At 41.1% G+C, this 19,147-nt stretch overlaps 6 protein-coding genes across 6 annotated transcripts; 2 read left to right on the forward strand and 4 right to left on the reverse strand.

Annotated features, from left to right (window-relative positions):
* Positions 1 to 1,023: 1,023 nt before the first annotated feature.
* LOC139352881 (uncharacterized) lies at positions 1,024 to 2,238 on the reverse strand. Its single transcript, XM_070995522.1, has 2 exons — positions 1,960 to 2,238; positions 1,024 to 1,638 (listed from the first exon to the last, which is right to left on the reverse strand). The coding sequence occupies exons 1-2, from the start codon at positions 2,236 to 2,238 to the stop codon at positions 1,024 to 1,026; spliced, it is 894 nt and encodes a 297-aa protein (XP_070851623.1).
* A 9,687-nt stretch (positions 2,239 to 11,925) lies between these two features.
* Prosalpha2 (proteasome alpha2 subunit) lies at positions 11,926 to 13,130 on the forward strand. The gene is made up of 5 exons (XM_017086243.4): positions 11,926 to 12,082; positions 12,187 to 12,263; positions 12,323 to 12,578; positions 12,642 to 12,797; positions 12,862 to 13,130. The coding sequence occupies exons 1-5, from the start codon at positions 12,042 to 12,044 to the stop codon at positions 13,034 to 13,036; spliced, it is 705 nt and encodes a 234-aa protein (XP_016941732.3). The 5' UTR covers positions 11,926 to 12,041; the 3' UTR covers positions 13,037 to 13,130.
* Positions 13,109 to 14,566, reverse strand: Aos1 (activator of SUMO 1). The gene is made up of 3 exons (XM_065866496.2): positions 14,354 to 14,566; positions 13,859 to 14,287; positions 13,109 to 13,645 (listed from the first exon to the last, which is right to left on the reverse strand). The coding sequence occupies exons 1-3, from the start codon at positions 14,458 to 14,460 to the stop codon at positions 13,168 to 13,170; spliced, it is 1,014 nt and encodes a 337-aa protein (XP_065722568.2). The 5' UTR covers positions 14,461 to 14,566; the 3' UTR covers positions 13,109 to 13,167.
* A 226-nt stretch (positions 14,567 to 14,792) lies between these two features.
* Positions 14,793 to 16,416, forward strand: Srlp (Spliceosome-ribosome linker protein). Its single transcript, XM_017086242.4, has 4 exons — positions 14,793 to 14,943; positions 15,003 to 15,108; positions 15,173 to 15,958; positions 16,018 to 16,416. The coding sequence occupies exons 2-4, from the start codon at positions 15,006 to 15,008 to the stop codon at positions 16,263 to 16,265; spliced, it is 1,137 nt and encodes a 378-aa protein (XP_016941731.1). The 5' UTR covers positions 14,793 to 14,943; positions 15,003 to 15,005; the 3' UTR covers positions 16,266 to 16,416.
* A 1,128-nt stretch (positions 16,417 to 17,544) lies between these two features.
* Positions 17,545 to 18,134, reverse strand: LOC118877577 (uncharacterized). The gene has a single exon (XM_036816830.3). The coding sequence runs from the start codon at positions 17,991 to 17,993 to the stop codon at positions 17,721 to 17,723; it is 273 nt and encodes a 90-aa protein (XP_036672725.1). The 5' UTR covers positions 17,994 to 18,134; the 3' UTR covers positions 17,545 to 17,720.
* Positions 18,032 to 19,077, reverse strand: LOC108018670 (surfeit locus protein 4 homolog). Its single transcript, XM_036816829.3, has 2 exons — positions 18,827 to 19,077; positions 18,032 to 18,763 (listed from the first exon to the last, which is right to left on the reverse strand). Exon 2 carries the CDS (start codon positions 18,749 to 18,751, stop codon positions 18,032 to 18,034), a length of 720 nt encoding a protein of 239 aa, XP_036672724.3. The 5' UTR covers positions 18,752 to 18,763; positions 18,827 to 19,077.
* Positions 19,078 to 19,147: the final 70 nt, after the last annotated feature.

The following is a 19,147-nucleotide window of genomic DNA, read 5'->3' on the forward strand; positions in this document are numbered from 1 at the left end:
GTGCCAACGGGGGAGCAGCCTGGGCCTCCTCCTGCGGCTCCTGCAGGTGTGGTGGAGCCTGGTGTTGCGGTGTTGGAGGCGCCTTGAATTCTGGTTGTGGCGGTGGTGGCACGTATCCCTGCGCAGGGTACCACAGTGGCGGTGGCGCCGCAAATGCCACTGTGGCTGTGTCGCCACATATGCCTGCCCAGAATTCTGCGCACGCGTATTCTGCGTGGCGTAGAACTGCGCGGCCGCCGCCATACCAGCAGCCACCGCTCCCATCATTGCCTGAATTGCTAAATTTGGAATAACAATTATACTTATGCCGACCAGTGTAGATTCCTCACGGCCGCATTTGTGCAAAAAAAAAAAGAATATAAACGTTAGCCTTATGTTTTTTTTTTGCTATTTGATAGCATTTTTAAGGCTCTTTGCTTAGTGTAAATGCAAACTAAGCAAATACTTAGTAAACACTAAGCAAAGAGCTAAAAAAGTGCTGTCAAATTACAAAAAAAAAACATTTGGCTGCCGTGAGAATGTATGTTTGCGACCCGGCCATAAGAAGTGCACACTGGTCGGGTCGGCAAAGCTATACACTTTTATAAAACTTTTCACTTACCTGCGTTGATTTCGTTGTCCATTCTTTGTTTTTACTTCTTAATTTGTTTGGTCCAGTTGACTTGCCTTCTTTCTGTTCTGTTGCTGTTCTGTTCGAATTATTCCCCGAATGTTTTTAAAAAAACAGTTTACCGCTGTTCTATGCTTTACATAGTCGTCTCGCTCTAAATTGTATGCTTGCCCCGTTCCCTCCTGTTATAAACTTAACATTTTATCGATAATAATAATCAAAAGCCTTAAAGCTTTTATCAATATTTTTTTATTATTTTAAAAATAAAGATTTTAAAGTAAATTTCCTAAGATAAATTAAAATTAAAAATAAGCCCCTGTAAATAAAATTTTATAAAATTATATAAAATTATGTAAAATTAAAAATAAGAACAATGTTTGAAATATTTTGTATGTAGTTTTTTTATTTATTTTTTAAGGACTGTATGGGTCCTCGGTGATCGCCATCACCGCCACCAAGCTACCGACGAGGAGGAGGGCCTGCTCCTCATCCTCCCTGACCTCCGGGGACACCGACAGGACTTCCTTGAACGCCTCGTCCAACAAGAAGGCCCATTTCTGGCCGATGTCCTCCAAGAGGTCGGAATTGATGCTGGTGAGGGACACCTCCTCCTCCTCCGGCACCACCTGGTAGATATTGCGGAGCAAGAACTCCATCCTTCCGAACTCCTGCTTATAGTGCGCGAGCGCCGTGTGGTTGGAGGCTAGGGCGATATTGGCTTTAGTTGCCATTTCGCCCAGGACACGCATATAGGTACCTTTGCGGAGTCTAAGATGCCTATATGCGTGCCTGAGCATACCGTCAGCCACCCCCAACTGCACAAGGCGCCCGCACAAGTGCCTGTGGTCGTACACAGTTGGGACACCTTTTTGCAGGAGCCACTGGATGGCGTCCTGGTTCGCCGCATTGCCGTCGCTCACGGCTCCTACCAGGTGGTGCTGCAGCCCGTTCCTCTTCGCGAAATAGAACGCCTCCCGTACTCCGTTCTTTATATCGACCGACCCGATCTTCCCGATCTCTGTAGACATCTGTGAAAAAATAGAAATCATAAATAAGAATAATGAATAATAATATATAACATATATATATAATGAATGAAAATATTATAATATAATGTATATATATAAAATATGAAAATAATAAATAGCATTAAAAATAGCATTAAAAAAAAATAACGCCTTTTTTCAAATTTGTTTACATTTGGCAGTAGATTTCACTGCCACTGCCACGGTGCCGATATATCTACGATATACGATATCCGATGGCATCTCTAACAGAACAGCGCGCGCGCGGCCGTCTAAATGCAAAAGCTAAGACTAAAATAAACATTTACATAAATTTAAACTTACCATTTGGATGTGGACGATCTTAAAAAATTTGCCGTCGAAGGTGGCAATGGCCACCACCATGACCTTCCACGATTCGAACCTCCACGAAGGTATTTTCTTTAGGTGGAATTCATCGAATATGATGACGAACGGGCGCGGGTTTTTCAAAATTTGGGTAAACTGACTGGTCATCATCAGGGAGCCCTTCTTAAGGTCCCCCTCATGATTTTCAGCATAGCCAAATGCCGCTTTGACGGCATTGTTTCCGTTTTTGAATAAATTTATGTTGGTGAACTGCATCTTTCTATTTCGTTTTGAATATTGTATTCGTCGTTGTTGCTGTAACAGCAACAAGCGTAGCTTCTTTTTTAAGAAATTCCTAATTAATTTTAGTTCCTCCTACCTGCATGCCCTTGGGTAGGCTTTCTGTGGAGAAGGCGTTCTCTCCTGAGGAGCGACAGGACGCCTACGCCCTGCTGATGGCCGCGGCACACGTGGGGGGTGCCAACGGGGGAGCAGCCTGGGCCTCCTCCTGCGGCTCCTGCAGGTGTGGTGGAGCCTGGTGTTGCGGTGTTGGAGGCGCCTTGAATTCTGGTTGTGGCGGTGGTGGCACGTATCCCTGCGCAGGGTACCACAGTGGCGGTGGCGCCGCAAATGCCACTGTGGCTGTGTCGCCACATATGCCTGCGCAGAATTCTGCGCACGCGTATTCTGCGTGGCGTAGAACTGCGCGGCCGCCGCCATACCAGCAGCCACCGCTCCCATCATTGCCTGAATTGCTAAATTTGGAATAACAATTATACTTATGCCGACCAGTGTAGATTCCTCACGGCCGCATTTGTGCAAAAAAAAAAAGAATATAAACGTTAGCCTTATGTTTTTTTTTTGCTATTTGATAGCATTTTTAAGGCTCTTTGCTTAGTGTAAATGCAAACTAAGCAAATACTTAGTAAACACTAAGCAAAGAGCTAAAAAAGTGCTGTCAAATTACAAAAAAAAAACATTTGGCTGCCGTGAGAATGTATGTTTGCGACCCGGCCATAAGAAGTGCACACTGGTCGGGTCGGCAAAGCTATACACTTTTATAAAACTTTTCACTTACCTGCGTTGATTTCGTTGTCCATTCTGTGTTTTTACTTCTTAATTTGTTTGGTCCAGTTGACTTGCCTTCTTTCTGTTCTGTTGCTGTTCTGTTCGAATTATTCCCCGAATGTTTTTAAAAAAACAGTTTACCGCTGTTCTATGCTTTACATAGTCGTCTCGCTCTAAATTGTATGCTTGCCCCGTTCCCTCCTGTTATAAACTTAACATTTTATCGATAATAATAATCAAAAGCCTTAAAGCTTTTATCAATATTTTTTTATTATTTTAAAAATAAAGATTTTAAAGTAAATTTCCTAAGATAAATTAAAATTAAAAATAAGCCCCTGTAAATAAAATTTTATAAAATTATATAAAATTATGTAAAATTAAAAATAAGAACAATGTTTGAAATATTTTGTTAGTAGTTTTTTTATTTATTTTTTAAGGATTGTATGGGTCCTCGGTGATCGCCATCACCGCCACCAAGCTACCGACGAGGAGGAGGGCCTGCTCCTCATCCTCCCTGACCTCCGGGGACACCGACAGGACTTCCTTTAACGCCTCGTCCAACAAGAAGGCCCATTTCTGGCCGATGTCCTCCAAGAGGTCGGAATTGATGCTGGTGAGGGACACCTCCTCCTCCTCCGGCACCACCTGGTAGATATTGCGGAGCAAGAACTCCATCCTTCCGAACTCCTGCTTATAGTGCGCGAGCGCCGTGTGGTTGGAGGCTAGGGCGATATTGGCTTTAGTTGCCATTTCGCCCAGGACACGCATATAGGTACCTTTGCGGAATCTAAGATGCCTATATGCGTGCCTGAGCATACCGTCAGCCACCCCCAACTGCACAAGGCGCCCGCACAAGTGCCGGTGGTCGTACAAGCTGGGAACATTTTTCCCCAGGAGCCACTGGATTGCGTCCTGGTTCGCCGCGTTGCCGTCGCTTACGGCTCCCACCAGGTGGTGCTGCACGTTTTGTTTGGCGAAGTAAAATACCGCTCTTACTCCGTCCTTTATCTGAGCCTTCCCCAGCTTTCCGATCTCTGGAGACATCTATAAAAAAAATATAAATAATAAATAATAAAATATAATATATATATATATATATAATGAATGAAAATAATAAATAACATTTTAAATTCTACATAAAGTAATTTCACGGGGCCGATATATCTACGATATCCATGGGCATCTCTAACAGCGCGCGCGCGACCGGCAAAGGCAAAAGCAAAGACCGAAAAAAACATAAACATAAATTTAAACTTACCATTTGGATAAGCGCATAAACTGGCCGTCGAAGGTGGCAATGGCCACCACCATGGCCTTCCACGGTTCGAATTTCCAAGCGGGTTGTTTTTTTAAATGGAATTCGTCGAAAAGTAAAAAAAACGGGCGCGGGTTATTCAAAAGTAGTGTAAATTGGCTGGTCATGAACAGGGAGCCCTTCTTAAGGTCCCCCTTGTGACCAGCAACGTAGGCGCCGCCTGGTAACATTTGCGTTTTTAAACATATTAAGTTTCTTTAGATCCATATTAGACTGCACTCTTTCACTTTCTTATTGCTTTTTGAATTATTTTCTTCGTTGTTGCTGTACCAGCGTTGCCACATAGCGCTATTTTTATTGCCTGTTGTTCCAAAAACAGCGTTGCCATACATTTTTTTTTCCCCGGGTTCATTTTTATTCCCGGCATCTGAACCGGGAAGAAAAAAACAAAAACAGACATTTCGTTTGTTTTTGTTTTGCTTGCGGTTATTTATTATTATAAAAGTTTATTTCAGATAAAATTCATAAAAATACATAATTTAGAAAAAATAAAAAACAAACCAATTGTTTCTTTATTTGTTTCAATACATACATTTTTTTTCAAATTATATTCTTTTAATTTAGGTGAGGATAACGTGTTAGGTCGAAAAAAAAACAAAAAAAAGAATATCCTTTCTGTAGTTCCACGTATGCCCTAATACAGCTTTAGTTTTTCCAAGAAACCATATTACTAACCTAGTATTAAGTTTTACAAGCAAACTATTACTTTTGTTACCCCGTTTTATATAAAAGAACTGCAATTAAATGTTTAAACATTGAAAATTAAAGTCAATCCCATATCTAAGATCATTTTCTTAAAGTAGGTCCTACACTCTCCACCATTAAGTTTCCAAATGTGAAACAGTATTTACCATTTTTTGTTTAAATAAATGTTTTTCGTTTTGTCATAACAAGTTAAGCAACCGTGTTTTAATCTTTCTTTATTTAAATTATACAATGTAAGAGGTTTTTTAAATCAGTTATTGATTTGCAGACTTTTATAAAGTTTTGTAAGTAAAAATTTATATGAACCCACAAGGTAATCACCTCAGTATTTATTGTTATTCATTAAGCATTAAAAGTGAAAAACAAGAAAGAAAGTTAGCTTCGGCAAGCCGAAGCTTATATACCCTTGCAGCTATAATTATTAAATTTAAAAACACAAAAAATGATATTCCCAATAGTATAAGATAATATGTCAAAAAACACCGAAGTTATAATTTGCTTCATATTATTTTCCTACCAATTTTCCGATCGTTCCTATGGCAGCTATATGATATAGTCGTCCGATTTTGATAAAATTAAATTCGAAATTCAGAACTAATTAAAAAACGTTATTTCCAAGCTTAGGAGGTTATATGCTAAAAAACACCAAAGATATAATTTTTATACCCGTTACTCGTAGAGTAAAAGGGTATACTAGATTCGTCGGAAAGTATGTAACAGGCAGAAGGAAGCGTTTCCGACCCCATAAAGTATATATATGCTTGATCAGGATCACTAGCCGAGTCGATCTAGCCATGTCCGTCTGTCCGGATGAACGCTGAGATCTCGGAAACTATGGGAGCTAGGCTATTGAGATTTGGCGTGCAGATTCCTGAGCTTTCTACGCAGCACATGTTTGTTTCAGTAGACTGCCACGCCCACTCTAACGCCCACAAACCGCCCAAAACTGTGGCTCCTACAGTTTTGATGCTAGATAGAAAATGAAATGTAATGTTCTCATCAATACCTATCGATTGACCCAAAAAAAAGTTTGCCACGCCCACTTTAACGCCCACAAACCGCAAAACCCTGTGACGCCCACAATTTTCATGCTAGATAAAAAATTTTAACTGAAATGTATTGGTCTCGTCAATACCTATCGATTGATCCAAAAAAAAATTTGCGACGCCCACTCTAACGCCCATAACGATTAAATCTGTATACCGCCGGTAGGTGGCGCATTTATATCTCGCTTTGCTGCTTGCATATCTCCATTTAGCTGAGTAACGGGTATCTGATAGTCGAGGTACTCGACTATAGCGTTCTCCCTTGTTTTAAATTTTGTTGTCCGATTATTCCTATGGGAGCTATAAGATATAGTTGTCCGATCCGGCTGGTTCCGACTTATATACTACCTGCAAAAGATATAAGACTTTTGGGAAAGTTTCAGCCCGATAGCTGTAAAACTGAGAGACTAGTTTGCGTAGAAACGGACGGACAGACGGACATGGCTAGATCGACTCGTCTAGTCATGCTGATCAAGAATATATATACTTTATGGGGTCCTTCACTGCGTTGCAAACTTCTGACTGAAATCAATATACCCTCTGCAAGGGTATAAAAATAACAAAATCTCGATTTATATTTCAACGATCTTATGCCCAAGTTAATATTTTGTATACCTTCCATTCCACAGTGGTCCAGCCCGTAGGCCAAAAATAAAAAAAAACAAAGTCCAAATTTTGACTTTAAATGTACCAATTCTTATTTATAATTGGTCTAGCTATTTGCAAGGGAAGCTATCCGCAAAAAATTTGTTAAACATATTTAAAACAAGTGTTTGTGCCATGGAAGTGATTAATATTTTAAGGAAAGGTATTAACTTTCTTTTTACAATAAAAAGTATATGTAGTATTTGTTGTGTTTTGTGTAAACCATTGTTGTATTTAGTACATAATTGTGATCGTTCTTAGTTTGTCTTTTCTGTGTTTGGTTAGAGTTTTAGTTGTGATGGCACTCTTTGGCATTCACAAATCTTTTTGTATAATATTCTTTAGCATTTTAAGAACATAAGAAAGTTTATTTCAAGTGCGGTAAGGTGCCGTGCAGCTTGCAAAGTACAAAAAGGTAACCTAACCTAAATTTGAAAAAAAGCACGTGCTTCTGCTGTGTGTTGTTGTTTGTTGCCGTTTGTTGTTGTTTTTGTGTTATGTTATCTGTTTATATTCTTTTCTTTAAAATAAAAGCTTGTTATTTCCTTAGGAGCCACTTTTGAATGCCAATTTTCACGTTTGCATGCTTTTGAGATTTGGTGTGGAGAAGCAGGTTCAAACAAAGAAAAGTCGGCTAATTTAAGGGGTTATATACCTTTTTTTTCAAAAAACGAAAAATTTTTTTTTTGCTGAATTCTAAAATATATCCACTAGAGAACATTTTCCCAAATTTTCATAGAGATCCAAATAATAGTTCGACGATGACTTGTAAGTTTGTCTGCTCGACTTCAATAGTTGCATACACTCAACGTAAAACTTTCAATGCGATTATCTCAAAGTCGTGTTTTTCCGAAAGAGCCTTTGCTGTGACCGCGATTGCACAAGAACTATTTGATCGATCTTCTTCATTTTTTTTTTTAATTATTCGCAATGATTGTTCCGAGTTCGTGAACGATTCAGTTTCAATGCGCCAATTTTGATTTTTCAGATCAGAATTTTTTAATAAAATTTTAAAATAATTGCTACACACCTGAAAAAAAATCCAAAGTTCCCTCCATTTTTTCGCTCAAAAAGGTATATAACCCCTTAATGGAATCCATATTTAAACATGCTTGTAATTTGGGATATCAGCTTGATCAGGAAGAGTTCGACAAATGTCTGACTACGTTTGCAAGGAGCTTGCTAAGTTTTGGCTAAAGTGCAAGCGTACCCGATTAGCCGTTTTAAGAAATTATTCTAATTGGTTGGCAATAAACGAGACCATAGCTGCGAAACAATGCGATGCGCAACAAGAACCTTCAACAGTGGCTCGTGGTCGTCCAAAAAAAAAATTTGCAGAGTGCTCCAAAAGGACGAAACGTCGAAGAATTGCCGAGGTTGCAAAACACGATGAGTCTGCTGCATCCGATACGCAAAATTTATGCAACGAAGCTAATATTGAAGAAGTTTTATCGCTTTTCGTAGAAGCAAATTTAACAAAACATATACAATACAATATTTATTAATACGCTTGTAAATTTAAAAATCGGGTATCATTTACTACCTAGTTACAATAACATACTGATGGCCAAAACCAAATGCTACCCCGATAACATTACAGTTAACGAATCCCACGCTGAAGTTGAACTTCAAAATTTATTAGATCATACAGCAACTCGTATATTGCAGCTTAAGAAAGAAGATATTTATAATATATGAGCTGATTCTGTACAAAATCTGATTTTAATAGGGAAATGGGGCTTCGATGGCCATGCGGAATACAAGCAAAAAGTAGCAGATACAGACCTATCAGATAATAGCTTGTTTGTAACCTCATATGTACCCCTAAGGCTTGTTTCGAAGACAAATAATTCTATTTGTATTTGGAAAAATCCACGACCATCGTCGACGCGGTACTGTTGACCTGTCAGGTTTCAATTTAAGAAAGAAACAACTGAATTGTCCAATGCCGAAGAAGAATACTTTGAAAAAAAGATTGACCTGCTTAAGCCCACGGTATTTCTAGAGGATCAGACAATAAAATTTGAACAGTCTTTGCAACTCACGATGATTGATGGGAAAATATGTAGTGCATTAAGCGAAAGATCCTCAGCAAAATGTTACATATGCGAAGCAACTTCAACGCAAATGAACAACTTAGATGTATGCCTGCAAAAAGATGTTCATGAGGACCGGTATGAATTTGGGCTATAGCCATTACATGCGTACATACGATTCTTTGAGTATTTGCTTCATATATCCTATAGACTGGACCAAGAAATTTGGCAAATACGCTCTGAAGAAGCTAAAAGGAAATTCTTAATACGAAAAAAATTTATTCAATCAGAGTTCCGAGCAAAAATGGGCTTAATTGTCGACAAGCCTAAGGCAGCTGGAAGCGGAACGTCTAACGATGGCAATACTGCCAGGGCATTTTTAATAATCCTGATATGTCTGCTATCATATCAGGTGTTGAAGAGAACTTAATAATAAGATGCTCAACAATTTTTCAAGCCATTTCATCAGGCTACAATATAAATTCTGCGAAATTCGGAGAGTATGCATTAGAAACAGCAAAATTACTTATCATTAAATTTGTGTGGTATCACCTTCCTGCATCGGTTCATAAAGTATTATTACATGGTCGTGCCATAATTAAAAAATGTTTAGTCTCAATTGGAGAGCTTTCTGAGGAAGCTGCAGAGGCAAAAAATAAAGACGTTAAATTATTTAGGCTAAACAATACGCGGAAAATGTCAAGGGTTCCTGACGAATAGCGATTTATTAACATATAGTATCCAAATTTGTACTGTAGTTTCCCAGGTTATATACGAAAATTTCCAAAGTATTGTTGCATAAAAATAAAAAACAATAGTTTTTCATATAAAAACTGAATATCAGACCAATTGTTCATATGACAGCTATATGATATAGTTGCCCGATCTGGCTGATTTTTACATATTATTTTAGGATAAATATAAAAAAATGTTGTGCTAAGTTTCAAGTCCCTACCTCAACTATAAGTATTTTTGGCCGCTCTCCCCATACAAGCCGGACCACTGTGCAATCTTATAAAACTCTTACACTTACCTACCGTTCCACAAATTTGTTGTGCATACTTTAAGGCTGCCATAGATATCGTTGAAATAACAAAGTCAAAATCATTTTCGCTGGCTATAACATAAACATTACTCATTTTTTTGTGATTTTTTGTCTTCCCTTTGCTGGACTTGCTTTCTTTATAAACAGGGCCGCTGGAAAGTCCATTTTGAAAGTTTACGTTATATTCCCGGGATTTTTGGGGCCGACATGCGTCGAACCGTTTGATTTCCAGATAGGATAATTTTAAGGATCAAAATTTTGCAGTGCGGTAGGTGTTATATTTTTTTGGATTGTACAAAAATGTATTATTGATTTCAAGTTGTAAATCAATTTGTTGTTTACAAAATGTTCGTTTTTCAAAATTCAAAAATGAGAGAGATCAAAAATTCGTTTGTTTCAAAAATGGCACATACAGTAAACATAGTCTAAAAAAGCGTTTCAACTATCATGACAACAAATACCAAATACAAACAAAAATCAAAAAAGGGGTGAGCTTCAAATGCTATACAGTAGTTGTTGAAAGGTGATTTCGTAATATTTTATTACGATTGGATTTGCAGCAACGGAGAAGTGAAGTACTTTACAGTTGCATTAAGGTGGACTACGGGTTACTCAGCTAAAAAGAAATGAAAACAAGTGTATTAGGTCGACATAATATGAGGGAGCCTCAACTAAGAGTAATTTACACACGCAGTAACAGTTGCAACTTGCTATTACGTAATCAGTCAAAGGGCTTTTGGAATCTAGGGTTACATTACAGGTTACTTTGTGGTTTTCTAAGGCAACATTCGATATGGGTTATTTAGCATTACACTCGACAGTTGTGGCTAGTGATTAGTGGTTTGGACTTGCACCTGCAAAATGTCGCCCTGGTCCTCCTCCTCCTCATCATCATCACTACGGCCCCCTTCGGCTCGCGTTGTCAAAACATGCTCGACCAACTTTTTCTTCTGCACGAATAATCAAAAATCATTATGATTTACTGCGTTTTTTGGATTTTTATCTGCGTTGCACAACTTTTCGCCTCTGTGAAACGGAATGTGCTGAAAACTTTATTGAACAAACAAAGTCAGGATACGCTCCAAGTTACCAAGGCAACCGACTAAGGTCCGTAGATCGGATTTATTATTGTGAACTGTTTATTATTCACCTGTTGGAGCCACCTGTAACTGCCACCAATTTGAATATTTCGTTTATAACTTAAATTTAAACAAAACCCGATGATTTAATTTAAGGAATCGGCTAGGGCCTATTGCTAAATGTAATTTTAACTCCTGTTATGAAGTTACATAGCTGTTAAATATTTTCGATCGAGAGATTAAGATTTTTGTGGTTCGGTTTCTTAGAACAAAAGTGTTTAAAAAATAATGAATCATATTTTTTAATTTTTACGGAACATAAACTGTATTTACGCACTGTCTTATCAAAAGTCTAGGCTCAATTTCTGTTCTTCATACCGAGAAACATTTTAATTGATAAGTGTGCATACAGGAATACTTTATAAATGTACCCATTGCTCAAAGGCTTTTAAAAATCAATCATACCTTCAGACACACGTTTGTACCCACACAGGAGAACAACCGTTCAAGTGTTTCCATTGCTTGAAGACATTTGCCTTTGGCCAAAGTCTGAATCGGCACTTAAAAACTTACTAGAAAAAAGTTCCTTCTAATTAAAATAAAAAACTAAAGTTCATAGAAAATGCAAGCACAGTCAAGGAAGACAAGATGTTGAAAAATTAATGGAAAATCACGCAGTGGTTGTCATCAGTTATAAGGATTATATTTAAAATATCTTTAAAATAAATGCATGCTTAAATGCTATATTATAAGCTAGGTACTTTTTCGAAATTAGCTCCATAACATATTTAAATTAATGCGCCTACGGTGGAAAAAATATCGAAGTGTGTGACCAAGTATTCAGTGCAAGCGCACTATTTTTGGCATTCCGCTTACGGCCACACTGCAAAACTATCTCGCTTTTTTACTGACACTTATGTTGTTGTAATCTCCCTTCACCGACACTTACGGATGCTTACGTTTTCTTACGTCAAACACAAAAATACTAAAAAGCTGAGCGCGAGCGATGTTTCCATCCGATGCTTTGAAAACATCGATGTTTGCCCACCTCTGAACTGCTGTGTCATTTTTGTTTCTGTGCAAAGTAAGTCGGCTTTTTTATTTTACACATCAAATTACTGCTGTTGAAGCCCAGGAAATATGGCTACCGAGCGCTACAGCTTTTCGTTGACCACGTTCAGGTGAGAAAAACGAGTTGGCCATTAAGAAACGGGTGGTTTCCGCCTTGGTTAACTTAACCTGCCGCCATGACTGGGCAATAACTACAACTTTCGGTTGCTTGCAGTCCTTCCGGAAAACTCGTCCAACTGGAGTATGCATTGGCAGCCGTATCTGGCGGAGCTCCCTCCGTGGGCATCATGGGTTGGTATCCAAGCTAATCTGGCTGGCGCCTTCAGTTAATACTCCCCATTTGTACGCAGCTTCCAACGGCGTCGTCATTGCCACAGAGAACAAACACAAGTCTCCACTCTATGAGGAGCACAGCGTGCATCGCGTGGAGATGATCTACAAGCACATCGGCATGGTTTACTCGGGAATGGGTCCGGACTACCGCCTGCTGGTCAAGCAGGCCCGAAAGATTGCCCAGACCTACTACCTGACCTACAAGGAGCCGATTCCTGTGTCGCAGCTGGTGCAGCGTGTGGCCACCCTCATGCAGGAGTACACGCAGTCTGGGTAAGAATGCGGCCAGTCCTCCATACTGTATTCCATGCTAACCTACCTAATTTGCATCTGTAGTGGTGTTCGTCCTTTCGGAGTTTCCCTACTGATCTGCGGCTGGGACAATGGTCGCCCATATCTCTACCAATCCGATCCTTCGGGTGCTTACTTCGCCTGGAAGGCCACTGCCATGGGCAAGAACGCAGTCAACGGCAAAACCTTCCTGGAGAAGCGGTTAGTAGCATTGAAATTCTATAGTAAATACACTTCAATCACAAATGATGTCTTCCACTTGCAGCTACAGCGAAGATCTAGAGCTGGACGATGCTGTCCACACCGCTATCCTGACTCTGAAAGAAGGCTTCGAGGGAAAAATGACTGCCGACAACATTGAGATCGGAATCTGCGATCAGAACGGATTCCAGCGTCTGGACCCCGCCTCAATCAAGGACTACCTGGCCAGCATCCCTTAAACGTTAAACGCCCCGCTAAGATTAACCCAAGCTAAGCCTTTTGATAAGTACGGGACATTAAAACAAATAAAATTTACATTTTGGTGTTATTGGATATTCAGATATTTAATAGAAGCCCAGAGTAGATCGATTTACTTGGCTTCGATGGTCTCAAAGTATCCAGCACATGTCTCAGGGTCGAAAACAAAGAGGTTACGGTGGGGTGCTTCCATTTTGGTAACCACCTTGATGACCTCTTGGGCCACGACGCCACCAACTACCGCCACGGCAGGAGAGATCTGGGCAAAGATCAGGCCCAGAGCTTCGTCACCCAGGGCAGAGTTCGGTAACAGTTCGTCGCGAACCCCGCGAAGCAGTTCCAGGTCCGCTTCTCTGCTCTTGTAGCTTGGATCTCGCTGGTAGGTGGTCCGGAACTTTTGCAGAACACTCAGCAATAGAATGCCTGGCCCGTTGCGTTTTAGTTTGCGCGAATAACTGGGCGCTGCAATATCGAAGTCAAGCCATGCAGAGTAGCCGGGATAATCCACTTCGCGCTGTGTTGGAATGGATACGGTTTCATACTTCTTTTTCTTATCCGGGTTGGATACGATCTTGTGCTTGATTACATCCCTGTGAATGGTACATCAAATTAACCGGTTAATAATCTGTTTTTAAGACTTATTCTCAATCTGGTATACAACGAATTTGAACTGTGTAAGCTTCAAGGATTAGTTGGGAATACAAATTGAGTAATGATATTCATGAGTACAGTACTTTTTACTAAACAATGTTCATTTGACTTTAAAATGGTAGTTTCAGAATAATATTGAATTGGGAACATACTCGACATAGCTGTGTTTCTGGAGACTGGCAAAGTAGAATCCAAAGGTGCCCCAAACATCGGTGGCTATGAATTTGACGCCCAGCTCCCGGCAAATGGTGTCGATGCGCAGCAGCTCCTCGTTGGTCTCGCCATTGACCACCACCACATCAAACTGGGCGAAGAACTCTAAGGTCTTCTTCTTCAAGGGTTCTTTGTCGGCGGAGATGTCCACCATAGGATTAAGAGCTCGTGCCCGCTCCAAGGAAGCCTCGGCGCGGTTGGTGTTCAGGGAATCACGTGCGGCAAGGAACTGCGAGCAGAAGTCCGCCTCGGTGACGGATTTATCATCCAACAGCTTCACGGAGTTAACTCCGGACAGGATTATGTTCTTGGTGATCTCGGCACCAAGGCCACACAAACCGGCGATGAGGATCTTGGCCGTCCGAAGGCTGAAATTCCCATTTAATTTTATTTACCACAGCGCCATTGCTAAAAGCCGGCTTTTTTGCACATACCGCTTTTGAGATTCCAGACCCCAGAGCCGGATTTGTCTGTCGTACAGCTCGTTCTCCGCCTCCGTGAGTTCCACGCTCGTCTCGTTGGTGTCCATTTCCACGCCCATGATTTATTTGGATTTACTTAAAATCTTTTATAAATGCCCAAAGCCAATTTATTGCAACAATTTCAGGAGACGCCAGCCAAACGCACTAACGCCATGTAAAAACACCGGAACGCCATTTACTTAGTCAGTGTTGCCACCCATTGGCGAATAATTTTCTGGCTTTTATTTACTTCATTTCAATAAAACATAGCTTAAAATGTTAAGTTTTTATCAGTTACTTAATAATTTTTTACTTTCGGGCCGATAAACGATTCAAATTTTTGACACAATTTATATAAAATATAAAAACTGTAATGAAATGTCATAAAACCTACCAGTCAAGTTAACTTTTAACACACACACTTTCACCTGTCAAACAAAATACTACAATATAGCTAGATATGGCGGAAAACGCTAGATAGTAACCACACCAGCGTTGGCAGCCCTGCAACACAATTACCATTGAATTGTTTTTACGGAACTTGACGAGTTTTTAATATTTCGGTAAGCTTTTCGCTAGTTTTGTATTTATCCGCGGACAATTAATAACTTTTTTGCAATAGACAATGTTGCGCAAATTCGGCAAACTGGTGGCTCAGCAGGTGGGCCAGCAAGCACGTTTCACCACAGCCCACCGCACATTCTCCTCGACAAAAGCGCTGCATAAAGGTAAGTTGCCGCAAAAGCCGGTGACATAATGTGGGAATATGCGTAGTAACCTTTTCCATTCTAGATCCTGCGCCCCAGGAGGCCGAGTCGTCGCCGCCCAAGAACATACTGGTGGAGAAGGACAAGAACATCACCCTGATCGGCATCAATCGACCGCAGCAGCGCAATGCCATCGACTCCCTCACAGCCTCGCAACTGTGCGACGCCTTCGCCAACTTCGAGGCGGACGACACTTCGCCGGTAGCGGTGCTTTACGGCGTGGGCGGATCCTTCTGCTCCGGCTTTGACATCCTCGAGATCAGCACCGACGAGAAGGAGGAGATTAGCGTGGACATCCTGATGCGACCTGAGGGATCCGTGGGTCCCACGCGGCGCCAGATCAAGAAGCCAGTCGTGTGCGGCATCAATGGCTACTGCATAGCCAACGGCCTGGAGCTGGCCCTCATGTGTGACCTGCGCGTCATGGAAGAGTCCGCCGTACTGGGATTCTTTAATCGCCGCTTTGGCGTGCCAATGCTCGATGCTGGCACTATTCGCCTGCCGGCCATGATTGGCTTGTCCCGTGCTCTAGATCTGATACTCACAGGACGTCCGGTGGGCTCTCAGGAGGCCCACGACATTGGCCTGGTCAACCGGATTGTGCCCACGGGAACTGCACTGGGCAACGCCCTGGAGCTGGCCACTTGTCTGGCCAAGTTCCCGCAACGCGCACTCATCCACGATCGTAACTCTGTCTACTCGAGCACTTTCGAGACGTCCACGTTCCATCAGGCGGTGCAGAACGAGGTGATGTTCACTTCCCGAGAGATCATTGAGGACATGCAGAACGGCATCAAGTGGTTTAACCAGAGTAAGTTGCTCCAGTCCCATTGATTTTCTATTTCTCTCACTCCTATGTATTTCCCACAGCCTTTAAGCCGGACACCACGCATTCGTGGCTGAAGCGAGACCGCTCCATGGCCGACTGGGACGATGAGGAAGTGGCCGAGGCTGCTGCCCAGAAGGAAAAACTGAGGCAGGAACAGGAGGCTGCTCTGGCCGAGGCAGAAAAGCAAAAGCAGGCCGAAAAGTCCCAAAAAAAATCGAAGAAGGCGGAGGAGAAGCCTGCTGAGAGTGCCGATAGTAAAGATCCTGAAGATAAGCCAAAACAAAAGTAGTGATGCTTTTCCAAACAAAATTAACTGTTTCAAGTCATTTAATTTAATTTTGTAAATATCACGCTCATTACCAGTTCCAAACTGATCCAATCGACATTGCTAACTTATTCAAATACATAACTGTTATCGGAACAAATTGTTTAAGGATGAATCGGTTATATCTTTTCTTTTGGTGTTCAAAATATTTTCGCCGGGCATAAAATAGATAGCTTTAAAAGGTTAAGCAGACAGTTTATCGTTACATTGATGAGTATAAGTAAAGTCACACTAGATCGTATTTTAATTTATCCATGTGGGGGAAAAATTCTAAATAGACACTAACTTTAAAAGAAATAAGGACAGCAACGACTCATAAGCCATTTAACTGACCGTGTATCTTCGTTTAGAGCATTCAAATAACTAATATTGCTCATCGAAGAAGGGATTTTTCTGTACCAGAATGAGCTGACCAGATCGGATGTAATAGGACGTATTGGAACTTCACTATTTTAAAATAGAAAAATGGTCCTCTTTTTACATTTTAATATCAGGTTAATTGCTGAGAGCAACCACACTCCAAATAAACTATATTAAACCACACCGGCTGCAATTTGTTTCCATCGGTGGTCATTTGATTACCAAGACCCTTGATTAAACCACCATATCAACATCCATGTCGTTGTATTGATTATTCCTACTTTTATGGTCGCTTAGCTGAACTAGCTAAATCCGCAAATTCTGTACTATCCAATGACTGCTCATTTTTCCAATTAATGAAAAATACACATGCATGTTCATATTGCCCGCCGCAATGCACACGCACCCGGTCTAACTTTGCGTTATGAGATGGTGACTCCACAAAAAAAAATTTGGTGGATTTTTATCAGGGCCCTTTTAAGTTTTCCGCTCAGTATGACAAGATTAAATTCGTATTATTCTACGCAGAAAACAAATACTTTTAAAAGGCATGGGCGAAAATTCAAGAAATTGATTAAAATATTACATTGTTTTTCTGCTAGGTAATTAATTTATTTTTTAATAAACTTGTTAACCTGGTCGGAAGAGACCAATTTAAAACTAAATCTAAAGAGAATTTTCGAGCTTAGGTTAATTTCAAAGTCAGAAAGAATATGCATTTTTTCCCGATAATGTGAATTTTTTTTCAAGATCGAACCAACGACAAACAGGAGAGATCAACCAAATGTTAAAGCTCAATTTTAATCAGGAACCGCATGAGACCAGGGTATGCAAAAATGATTTCAAAAATAGAACACCTGCTAGAGAAAGGAAACCATTTAACTGCCGCATTTATCAACGTTTTATGATAGTAAGTGCCAATAATAACTGATATTGCTTATCGAATAAGGGATTTCTTCGTGGTGATCACGTCCAAGGTTGAGGGTTGAGTTGAGCAGGTCGGATGTGATAAGACTAATCAGCGTGTCTGTAGGAAAGTTTTAATACATATATTGACGTCTAGTAACTTGTGGGTGCCTTAATTTTCTCCTTGACGTCGAACACGTGCAGGATCACTTCGGCCAGGGTCTTGGGATTGACCCCCGCCTCCAAGAGCTCAAGGCAGAGGTCAAGAGCCGCCTGGGACAAACGGGTGTGGATCAGGGCCGACATTCCATGGATGGCTATGTGCAGAGGCGGATAAGTGTGAAGGCAATGAAAACTTCCAGTGGCTGGCTGATCCAGTTGCTCTAGATCCGAATTAGGTATTTCCGATTCGGTTTCTTGTGACATCTTTCTGATTTCGTCTGATCCTTGCCTGGGTTGACAGTTTACAACGTGGGATGGCGATTTCCCCTATTTACGGTAGTGAGGATCAGTCCCCCGGCTACGGAGACCTTGTGCCAAAAGTGGAAGCGTCGCACGTCCCCGGTGGATAATAAGTAATCCACGAGGGCATCTTTCCGCCAGATGTGGGTATCCATGCAGTGGATGGCCAACAGGGCGATCAACAGTCCGGCGGAGAGCCTCAGCCGGAAGCCCACCATAATGAGGACCAGCAGGAGCTTCAGGACATACTTGTAAAGGATGCGCCACAGGAAGTGCTCCAGCTCCTTGCAATTCAGGTAGGTGATCAGGAAGAACGCGACAACAGCGTGGCGTTGGGACTTCAGCATGATCAGCAGGAGGGCGCTGATCATACCGCACAACTCCATGTACTTGGTGAGGCTCCACAACGCCGGAGTGGCGGCCATTCGCAGATGGGCCGCCAGCCACAGGATTCCCGTGGCCGCACATATCTGCCTGTTGACCACAATTAGCAGGGAGGCAATCAGTTGCGCCGTAGCCAGAAGGCTGGTGTAGGTCCCAGCCACCAAGTAGCCACAGTGCCAGGTCATGCTCAGCGAACTCCGTTGCAGGTGCCAGTGGCTGTAGGTGTACAAGGCCTCTGCCAGGAAGCTGGACACTATGAGGATCCTGGCCCAAAAAACCAACAGAAACTTAACCGCCCGCTTTTGGTGCACCTCCATGATTAAAGGGTCAATCGCCATTATCCTTGATTCCTAATTAAAGTGTTCTTTCTATTAATTCGATCGATTTTGACCTATTAGCCTGGGATAATTTACCTTCTTGTTAAAAAGGGAAACAAATTGCTCTAGAAAATTAATTCAATCAGTATTGTTCATGACAATCAAGCAATTGTCAACGAAAGCTAAGTTAAAAATGAAAGGCAAAACCCCGACTACTATGTTCCACAAAATTTTCTTTTCAAGTTTAAAAAACTAGTTTTAATTTTTTTGAAATTCCGTTAAACCCGTAGTTATCTACATAACATATGTTACCTACGTAGGGCCCAGAGTTGACATCGATAGATTTCGATAAAACACGATATCGACATTTGCTTGCTCATAACTACGTGGACTGCATTGTCATCACTAAAACAGGAG

Source organism: Drosophila suzukii, chromosome 3 (genome assembly GCF_043229965.1).
Source record: "Drosophila suzukii chromosome 3, CBGP_Dsuzu_IsoJpt1.0, whole genome shotgun sequence".
NCBI lineage: Eukaryota > Metazoa > Arthropoda > Insecta > Diptera > Drosophilidae > Drosophila > Drosophila suzukii.

What these genes read in the sequence shown, in the direction of transcription:
- LOC139352881 (XM_070995522.1), bottom strand. Translation starts at nt 2,238, where the DNA reads ATGCAGTTCACCAACATAAATTTATTCAAAAACGGAAACAATGCCGTC. An exon ending in AGATCGTCCACATCCAAATG is followed by an intron (nt 1,639 to 1,959) that starts GTAAGTTTAAAT and finishes ATTTTTTCACAG; the next exon opens with ATGTCTACAGAGATCGGGAA.
- Prosalpha2 (XM_017086243.4), top strand. Translation starts at nt 12,042, where the DNA reads ATGGCTACCGAGCGCTACAGCTTTTCGTTGACCACGTTCAG. An exon ending in TCCCTCCGTGGGCATCATGG is followed by an intron (nt 12,264 to 12,322) that starts GTTGGTATCCAA and finishes ATTTGTACGCAG; the next exon opens with CTTCCAACGGCGTCGTCATT. An exon ending in CAGGAGTACACGCAGTCTGG is followed by an intron (nt 12,579 to 12,641) that starts GTAAGAATGCGG and finishes TTGCATCTGTAG; the next exon opens with TGGTGTTCGTCCTTTCGGAG.
- Aos1 (XM_065866496.2), bottom strand. Translation starts at nt 14,460, where the DNA reads ATGGGCGTGGAAATGGACACCAACGAGACGAGCGTGGAACTCACGGAG. An exon ending in GGTCTGGAATCTCAAAAGCG is followed by an intron (nt 14,288 to 14,353) that starts GTATGTGCAAAA and finishes TGGGAATTTCAG; the next exon opens with CCTTCGGACGGCCAAGATCC. An exon ending in CAGAAACACAGCTATGTCGA is followed by an intron (nt 13,646 to 13,858) that starts GTATGTTCCCAA and finishes TACCATTCACAG; the next exon opens with GGATGTAATCAAGCACAAGA.
- Srlp (XM_017086242.4), top strand. Translation starts at nt 15,006, where the DNA reads ATGTTGCGCAAATTCGGCAAACTGGTGGCTCAGCAGGTGGGCCAGCAA. An exon ending in GACAAAAGCGCTGCATAAAG is followed by an intron (nt 15,109 to 15,172) that starts GTAAGTTGCCGC and finishes TTTCCATTCTAG; the next exon opens with ATCCTGCGCCCCAGGAGGCC. An exon ending in CATCAAGTGGTTTAACCAGA is followed by an intron (nt 15,959 to 16,017) that starts GTAAGTTGCTCC and finishes TATTTCCCACAG; the next exon opens with CCTTTAAGCCGGACACCACG.
- LOC118877577 (XM_036816830.3), bottom strand. Translation starts at nt 17,993, where the DNA reads ATGTCACAAGAAACCGAATCGGAAATACCTAATTCGGATCTAGAGCAA.
- LOC108018670 (XM_036816829.3), bottom strand. Translation starts at nt 18,751, where the DNA reads ATGGCGATTGACCCTTTAATCATGGAGGTGCACCAAAAGCGGGCGGTT.